General features: G+C 51.0%; 1 protein-coding gene across 1 annotated transcript in view; it reads right to left on the bottom strand.

Annotated features, from left to right (window-relative positions):
• Positions 1-7,041, bottom strand: part of MLXIPL (MLX interacting protein like) — a 39,169-nt gene extending 32,128 nt beyond the window's left edge. Inside the window, exon 1 of the mRNA XM_056865577.1 lies at positions 6,746-7,041. Coding sequence (XP_056721555.1) covers positions 6,746-7,041 — 296 coding nt within the window. The remainder of the gene's footprint in view (positions 1-6,745) is intronic.
• Between the last annotated feature and the right edge of the window lie 2,583 nt (positions 7,042-9,624).

A 9,624-nucleotide genomic window follows, 5' to 3' on the forward strand; every position in this document is an offset into this window, starting at 1 on the left:
TTATTGACCATCAAAAGGAGGGCAGAACAGGACAGTTTTAGCACAGCGACGAGCAGAGAAAAGGAGTGACTTGAAAAAGGTTTCAGGAGCTCAGAATGAGGTGCATAGGTGGGGCTGCCAGGTCCCTCTTCGCCACTGGTGAGAGTTTTTGGGGGGCGGACCCTGAAGAGGGCGGGGTTTGGGAAGGGGAGGGACTTCAATGCCATAGAGTCCAATTGCCAAAGCGGCCGTTTTCTACAGGGGAACTGATCTCTATCGGCTGGAGATCAGTTGTAATAGCAGGAGATCATAGAATAGAATCATAGAGTTAGAAGGGACCACCAGGGTCATCTAGTCCAACCCCCGGCACAATGCAGGAATTTCACAACTACCTCCCCTACGCACCCCCAGCGACCCCTACTCCATGCCCAGAAGATGGCCAAGATGCCCTCCCTCTCATGAAGGCCCTCCCCTCCCCAAACCCCACCCTCCTCAGGCTCCGCCCCAAAAACCTCCCACTGGTGGCGAAGAGGGACTTGGCAACCCTAACCATCTACATTTTTTACAATGTGGGAAAGAACATAGGGGAGCAGAGAGGCAAAGGACAGCAAGAGATGACATCCATTTACGATCAACAATTACCAAATGATTTACAGGAATATCAAACGGAAGAAGGAGAAAGCATAGCCCACTGGAATATGATAAAGCAACAACAACCGAGAAGGTGGCCTCCAAGACCTGGAATTTCATTTCTGACGCATAAGTGCTGGTGGCATTTTCTTTCCGGGAACAGCAGAAGGATGAGCCAGGCTGCACATCCAGGGAGCCCGGCAGGGACGGGGACCATAGCCTGTCTTTTCCGTACAGCAGATTTGCAGAGTGGCTCCGGCTGAGCCCATCTGTTGTTGCTTTCGGGCCGGCTGTCTTCTGCCTGCGCCCAAAACTGAGCTCCTAAGATCAGGCTGAATCCAGAAGATGGGCTGCGTGAGGGTCAGGAAGGGCCCTCCGCTCAGGGCCTTGCCTGAGCTGCCCAGGCTCTGTTGGCAGGCACATGTGTGTGTGTATGGGCCACTGCTTTCATCTCCGCTCTATTTAATCACATTTTTATCTCATCCCTCCTCCAAGGAGCTCAGAGCTGTATAAGAAGATTTCCTCCCCTTTGAACGAGCCTCACAACAACCCTGTGAGGTACACATGAACACATGTGAATCAGACCCTTGGCCCATCAAAGTCAGTATTGTCTACTCAGACCGGCAGTGGCTCTCCAGGGTTTCAGGCAGGGGTCTTTCACATCACCTACTTGCCTAGTCCCGTTAACTGGAGATGCCGGGGATTGAACCTGGGACCTTCTGCATGCCGAGCAGATGCTCTACCACTGAGCCACGGCCCCTCCCCTAAGTAAGAGGAAAGTTAGGCGGAGTGTTCTGTCTCAAGATTATTCCAGCGAGGTTCATGCTACATGTTTAGGGTTGCCAGGTCCCTCTTCGCCACTGGCAGGAGGTTTTTGGGGTAGAGCCTGAGGAGGGCATGGTTTGGGGAGGGGAGGGACTTCAATGCCATAGAGTCCAATTGCCAAAGCGGCCGTTTTCTCCAGGGGAACTGATCTCTATCGGCTGGAGATCAGTTGTAATAGCAGGAGATCATAGAACAGAATCATAGAATCATAGAGTTGAAAGGGACCACCAGGGTCATCTAGTCCAACCCTCAGCCCAGTGCAGGAATTTCACAACTACCTCCCCTACGCACCCTCAGCGACCCCTACTCCATGCCCAGAAGATGGCCAAGATGCCCTCCCTCTCATGAACTGCCTAAGATCTCCAGCTAGTACCTGGAGGTTGGCAACCCTATGCGTAGGCCTCAGGGAGCGCTACACACAGCCGCACGAGAGGGCCCAGGGCCCTTCTCGGCTGTCTTCAGGGAATTTGGACTCATCGCTCAGACCCAGAGCAAACACTCTGCCGGTGCCAAGTGGTCGAGCCAAGGCATCTCGCCAGCCTCTCTGTGGGCCAAGGTTACCCAGCTCCCGCTTGCTGGGGCCAGAGACACGCTCCTTTTTAAAAACAAATCACACTGAGCTGACGTCGCTTCAAGAGACCCTTTGGGGAAACGTGGGCCGAGGCACGCAACCAATAAGGGCTGGTCTTGGATGCAGGAGACCTGGGCTCTTTGTGTGTGACCTTGGCTCACCCCCCCCCCATTTACCCTTCTGAGTGCTAGATGCAGCTCCCTTTATTTCCAGAAGGGAAAGGAACAGTTTGCTTTTTGCAGCAGAAGAACAAGCTGCCTTTGGAGGAGTCCACCTAGGGTTGCCAACCTCCAGGTAGTATAACAGAAACGTAGGAGCCCTGTGGCGCAGAGTGGTAAGCTGCAGTACTGCAGTCCAAGCTCTGCTCACGACCTGAGTTCGATCTTGACGGAAGTCGGTTTCAGGTCGCCGGCTCAAGGTTGACTCAGCCTTCCATCCTTCCGAGGTCGGTGAAATGAGTACCCGGCTTGCTGGGAGTAAAGGGAAGATGACTGGGGAGGGCACTGGCAAACCACCCCGTAAACAAAGTCTGCCTAGGAAACGTTGGGATGTGACGTCACCCCATGGGTCAGGAATGACCCGGTGCTCGCACAGGGGACCTTTACCTTTAGTACTGTGTGGCTAAATCAAGTATAACTTTATAACCTAATATCTATAATATATAGGTTACAATCTGCAATTTATAAATTTGACTTCAAATACAAGAATCATAAGCTAGAATATTGAACATAAATTATATCTTATATTTAACATATGTAACCTTGGTTAAGGTGAACGTTTGTGAGTAGCGCTTATTTAGAGAATACGTTAATTGTCAAGAACTGCGTTTAGAAAAAAAGGGGGAATCGTGCTTGTGCCGAAATGTAACAAACGATGAAGGCTACACAAACAGCGTGTATACAATTGTGGCAAAATGCAATAAACTTCAAATACAAGCAAAAATAAACCAGGTAGTAGCTAAAGATCGCCTGCTATTACAACTGATCTCCAGCCGGTAATGATCAGTTCATCGGGAGAAAACGGCCACTTTGGTAATTGGACTCTATGGCATTGAAGCCCCTCCCCTCCCCAAACCCTGCCCTCCTCAGGCTCCGCCCCAAAAACCTCCCACCAGTGGCAAAGAGGGACCTGGCAACCCTAGCGACAGAGATCAGCTCACCTGGAGAAAATGTCTGCTTTGGAGGGTCCACCCTCCACCTTCTATGGCATTATACCCCACTGAAGCCCCTCCCCACCCCAAACCCTGCCCTCTTCAGGCTCCACCTCCCAAATCATCAGGTATTTCCCAACTGGGAGCCGGAAACCCTAGTGGAGATGTCACAACCAGGGCCTTCTGTCAGCAAAGCTGGCGCTCTACCACGTAGCCAGGGTCCTTCCCCAGCGATCAAAATCCATTCGATCAGTGGCTTTGAACGCCTTGCTCCAGGAAATCTTTTGTTTCCTCGGTAGCTTATCAAGACTCAATACAAATCTCAGTAACAGTAGATAAGCCTCCCCGGAAGATAGCGAAGCCTCCTGTACTGATCTTCAGCAGCAGCATACAGTTAGGGGGATTCTTGGGTGTGTCCTAGATCACAACTCTTCCGGTGCTAAGCTGATAAGACGGAGCAGAGCAAGGTGGGTCCATCTCAACTAGCCTCATGTATCTAGGGTTGCCAGCCTCCAGGTAATAGCTGGAGATCTCCTGCCATTACAACTCATCTCCAGCTGATAGAGATCAGTTCACCTGGAGAAAATGGCCGCTTTGGCAATTGGACATTATGGCATTTAAGCCCCTCCCCTCCCCAAACCCTGCCCTCCCCAGGCTCCACCCCAAAAACGTCCCACCTGTGGAAAAGAGGGACCTGGCAACCCTACATGTGTCCCACAGTGGCCAGCCAGATGCCTCCAGGAAGCCTATGAGCAGGCCACAGAGGCCAATGTTTCCTCTAGCTGCTGTCTCCAAGAGAGGGGTGGTCTTAACCAGTGGGCAACTGGGGAAGCTATCCCAGGCCCCATGCTGGGGGACCCTAACCATGCATGTCCACCCCAGCAGAAGGGGAATAAGAAGTCTCTTGCCTCCACTCATGTCTACCCCATTTGGGGATCAGTAGGGTGGCCAACCTCCAGGTGGTGGCTGGAGATCTCCCACTATTACAACTGATCTCCAGGCAACAGAGGTCAGTTCCCCTGGAGAAAATGGCTGCTTTGGCCATTGGACTCTATGGAATTGAAGTCCCTCCCCACCCTCCTCAGGCTCCACCCCCAAAATCTCCAGGTATTTCCCAACCAGGAGCCAGCATCTCTACTATATTTGAGGCCTGCAATAGTGGCCTGGTTGGAGCCTGTCCCTCTAAAAAAACCAGCTGGGTGGAGGAGGCTAGCACTGGGAGAAGGTAAGGCACTCTGCATATGCTCAGGAGCACTACTGATCACTCCCAAGGAAGAGCCCACAAAACCAAAGCGGGGCCAAACCCCACACGAAGAAGGGCTGCACGCTTGAAAGGGCAAAAAGTGCATTTGCTTAAACATCCAGGCTGCTCAGGGCTGCCCTTTGCCCCCAGCCCATGCTGCCGGGAAGGCCAAACTCCTCCCTCAGAGAGATCTTGCCAGAGGGAAGGACACACTCCAAGCTCTACTATCCACGGGGCAGGTTGTAAGCCACTGTGCAGCAGAGAAAAAGGACGAGCAGAAGGAAATCTGTCCTATCACGATCTCCTTCGAACTGGCACATAACTAATATTTTAAATATATATAAGTCCTGTGCAAGGAATGTCTCACATGACTAACAAATAAACAAAAGAGTGAGATCATTCATAAAAGCCAGCTGTAATGAAACCCATCCCACAAACAGCAATCTGTACAGCAGAGTAGCAAAAGTCAATCAGTTAAATGTTAATCCACCTCATGCCCACATGGCAAGAGGGGTTCCTTCCTTCCCGATCAAGAGGCTGATTCACAAAACCTCTCTGCTCCACTGCCAGATATGGATCGAGTGAAACCTTGCAGACAGGGCTAGCCCAAGATATTCAGGTATCCAAAGGAAGAACATCCAAATAAAATATCCCTTATTGTAACAAAAGCAAGATCCTCATTGTTACAAGGGCAAGGATATGCTTGGAAGTGGAATGCCTAGCTGTGCTTTCACACATGCTGAATAATGCATTTTCAATTCACTTCCAATACTAGGGGGTTACTGCATTATGTATTCCCAGTGATGTATTAAGAGTTTGAAAATGTTATAAAAAACATCGCTTTAAAAGGGTTTTTGGATGCCATGGCTAAAAAATGGTTGGAAGATGTCTTCACAGCTAAAGGGGCCAAACAAAGTGCGAACAGTATTTTTTATAATACATCTTAATACATCGCTGGGAATACACAGAAAGTGTGAACAGTATTTTTTATAACATTTTCAAACTCTTAATACATCGCTGGGAATACATAATGCGGTAATACCCGCACTTTGCAAGTGGATTTTGCCATTTCACACAGTGGCCTTTTATTTTTATGCATGGTCTGTTTCTGCTGGATCTGCTGCTCACTAACTGCACAGAATTTGCAGTCGAATTCTCAAAACACTATGCACAGGGGCTTCCCCCACCACCACCCGGAAGAAATTCCAGGAGTACCTGGTAAAATCCAGCTGCAACGTGTGTTGAAAGTGGATTGAAAATGCATTGTTCAACATGGGTGAAAGCGCAGCTAGGGAAATCTCAGGTGGGATGGCTAAAGAAGATTGCCAGCGGTTGAGGGCATCCGTGCCCCACATAACCCCATCCTTGAACTACCTGTTGGAATAGCAATGTGGAGACAGACAAGGAATGACACTTAACAGGAGAGAAGGTGCTGACCTCTCTATCCTATCTAACTGCCCTGGGGGGCTGGCAAATTGGGGGTGTGCGTGTAACATAAGGCCACTGATTGGCTGTCCTACATGTGCACAGGTTGCAACACCATGGAGAGAAATCCAGCCACTGGCCTAAAGTGTTGTGAAAGCAGTGATCCCCCCACAGACGATCTCCAGGGTCTGGCACTGGCGGAGAACGGCCATCACCTTTGTGCTCTGCTTGTGGGCTTCCTGGGGGCGTTTGGCTGGCAGCTGCTGGACCAGAAGGAGACAGCTCGGGCTGATCTAGCAGAGATTTCTTCATAAGAACGGGCTCCAGACATTGTGAGCCAGGAGCATAAAGGCACCCAGGGAACATGGAAAAGGCCAACTTAAGGACAAATGCCACAAGTAACCCTGGCGAGTTTCTTATTTTTTCCACACAACGCATTTTTTTTTTGCGAGGGAGGGTGGAATTCACTTGGGAACGTACTCTCCCGGCATCCTTCGATCCTGCAGCATGTCCAAGCGATCTTTGGCAGTTCCAGACCATGTTCTGCCTCTCATTTCTGTCTGTACATTCCAACCTTTCCCCTACTTGGGACTTTGCAGTTTGCAAAGAATCGTAAAGAAAAGCCAGAGCCAGAAGGGAGGCAACGAGAGCACAAGCTTGGGTGAAGAGTACAAGGGGCAGATTGAAAGCCCTGTCCACACTTGGGCGTACCAGATCGATCAGTCACTGCGGAAGTGAAGCTTCCTCCAGACCCTTCCTCTGTGATTCACCAAACCCTGGACCCCTGTCTCACAGCCTGAGTGCAATCTTTCCTCCCCTGGATAAAGAAATCTCCAAGCTTTCTAAGAGAAAGGCATGCTGGATTGAGGACCCCAAAGCTGGGAAGGATCAGCTGGAGCGGGGGAGACAGTCCCAGACTCACCTGTACGCCAAGCTCATGCACTCGAAGAGATGGGTGATAGTGGGATCGATGCTTCGGGGATCGGGGAGCTCCAGTTCAATCCCGTGGTGACGCCGGCGGGGCACCGAGTCGCTGTGCGGAGAAGACACCATGAAGTGCCCGCTGTGGATCACTTGGCATCCAGCCTGGGAGCTGGCATTGGGCCTGGGGTCGCTGGAGACCGGGTTGTCAGAATCTGAATCCGAGTCCGAGACTGGGGTCGGCCCCATCTGTGGTTCCAGGTAAGACCCCGGCAAGCCAGGTTGGGTGGCAGTCATGGTGGGTAGAAGCAGAGGAGGCAGGGGGGAGTCGCCTTGCAAGTCCTCCGTCAACGCCTCCGTGGGATAGTAGCTGATCACAACATATGTGTACCTTGCTGCACCACACCTTAGTTAACAGGGCATGGGTAAACCACACCTTCTGCTCTCAGCCAGTCACCTGCTCTGACCCTTCTAATGGCTCCCGGCAGCTGCATTTATAGAGCAATTGGATATGACCCCACCTCTGAGGGCGGGCACAAGTCACTGTGGGGAAAAAGTTCACCCCTTGTTGTCCAAGCCATACCAGATGCCCTGGGTTAAAGCTCCGACATGGATTTACCCATTCAACCCCTTGCAGAGAGTGAATAGGACTTGCCTTGGATCTGCGAGAGTAGTGTTTGCAGGAGGGGGGGGGATAGAAACCCTCAGGCTAGATGTAGCCCTCTCAGAGGGCGAATACGGCACGGTCGCTTTAGCCTCCTTTACTCCCTGTTTCAGCCAGGATTCAGCCAGGATCGAACGCACGTTCGGTGAAACGCATGTGTTCGATCCTGGCTGAAACGGAATAAAGGAGGCTAAAGCGACCATGCGTTTTTGCCCAGAGACACAGGCCTGACAACTGGGGACTTGGCTCCAAAGTTTGGATGGCTTGTTTTCTAGCAGACGTGGGGAAACAGACCTAACTGCAAGGGCTGTGGCTCAGTGGTAGAGCAACTGCTCAGAATGCAGAAATTCCCAGGTTCAATCCCTGGCATCTCCCGTTGAAAAGACCAGATAGGAGGTAATGAGAAAGACCTCTGCCTGAGATCCTGGCAAGCTGCTGCCGGTCTGAGTAGACAATGCTGACTGTGATAGACCAGTGCTGTGATTCAGTATAAAGCAGCTTCATGTGTCCATGTGTCCATTCCATTTGCACAGGGAATCCTGTCCCAATCACATCTCCGCCTAGGGTTGCCAGGTCCCTCTTTGCCACTGGTGGGAGGTTTTTGGGGCAGAGCCTGAGGAGGGCAGGGTTTGGAGAGGGAAAGGACTTCAATGCTGTAGAGTCCAATTGCCAAAGCGGCCATTTTCTCCAGGGGAACTGATCTCTATCGGCTGGAGATCAGTTGTAATAGCAGGAGATCTCCAGCTAGTACCTGGAGGTTGGCAACCCTATCTCCGCCCTATCATGCCATGGGAAAGCATGCAGAGGACATGGAACAGGAAGCTCAGGACAGGCTGTGGTGGTTACCGTACTTTGTATTCCCAGGAATGTATTAAGAGTTTGAAAATGTTATAAAAAACATCGCTTTAAAAGAGTTTTTTGATACAACGGCTAATAAGTGGTTGGAAGACATCTTCACAGCTAAAGGGGCCAAACAAAGTGCGAACAGTATTTTTTATAACGTTTTCAAACTCTTAATACATCGCTGGGAATACAAGTGCGGTAACCCCCTGTCTCTCGAGGTGATAGTCCCTTCTCCGAGCCAGGTTGCCAGCTTTCAAAATCGTGGCTGTAGCTGTGCCCCATTGAAGTGAGATGGTAAAGGTCACTTTGTGCCCCATCAAAGTGAGATGGATCATTACTGACCCATGGGTGAACGGCCACAATTATCACGTTCTCTGTCCCTGCTGTGAAAAACAACAACAAAATCACTGGTGGATTATCTGCAATTTAGGAAGCTACTTACAAAGATCACCGAGCAAGCAAATCAGAGGGGCTGTGGCTCAGTGGTAGAGCATCTGCTTGGCATGCAGAAGGTCCCAGGTTCAATCCCCGGCATCTCCAGTTCAAGGGACTAGGCAAGTAGGTGATGTGAAAGACCTCTGCCTGAGACCCTGGAGAGCCGCTGCCGGTCTGAGTAGACAATACTGACTTTGATGGACCAAGGGTCTGGTTCAGTAGAAAGAAGCTTCATGTGTTCAGACCTGTTTTTAGCCTGGGCACTTGGTCACTGTCCCCCTTCTGTCCCCGCTTCTCCTTGCAGTCCCCCTACCCAGCGCCACTGCGCTGGCCAAACAGGCTTTCTTTGCCTCCGCTGGGGCTGCTGGGAGCGAGTGCAGGAGGGAGACTCATACGCCATGTTTACCCAGAGCTAATGGACCCCCCTTCACAACATTTCCAAGCAAGCAAACAAAGATTAAGAGACAAAAATAAGCGAGATTATAGCAACCCGTGTGCAACACAGCACGGGCTGATAGAGAAAGCCGTCTGGCTGGCCTTTGCAGGGGGGAAAAACACAACAGAAAGAGTGAACAGGGAACCTTCCAGCCTTCACTGGTACGAAGGAAGGCCACAGAGAGCAGGTAACCCTGGAGTGATTTGCCACGCAGAATTGGAAGTGTCTTCCGAGATAGGAATTGCAGCAATCCACCTCAAAGGGGTGTTTTGAGGGCAGACGGGGGGCACCTATTTAAGGTACTGTGCACATGCTTAAGCATGCTGGAAACAATATTGAATAGGGTTGTCAGGTCCCTCTTCGCCACCGGCGGGAGATTTTGGTGGCGGAGCCTGAGGAGGGCAGGGTTTGGGGAGGGGAGGGACTTCAATGCCATAGAGTCCAATTGCCAAAGCGGCCATTTTCTCTCGCCGAACTTATCTCTATCTGCTGGAGATCAGTT

This window comes from Euleptes europaea, chromosome 19, assembly GCF_029931775.1.
Source record: "Euleptes europaea isolate rEulEur1 chromosome 19, rEulEur1.hap1, whole genome shotgun sequence".
Taxonomy (NCBI): domain Eukaryota; kingdom Metazoa; phylum Chordata; class Lepidosauria; order Squamata; family Sphaerodactylidae; genus Euleptes; species Euleptes europaea.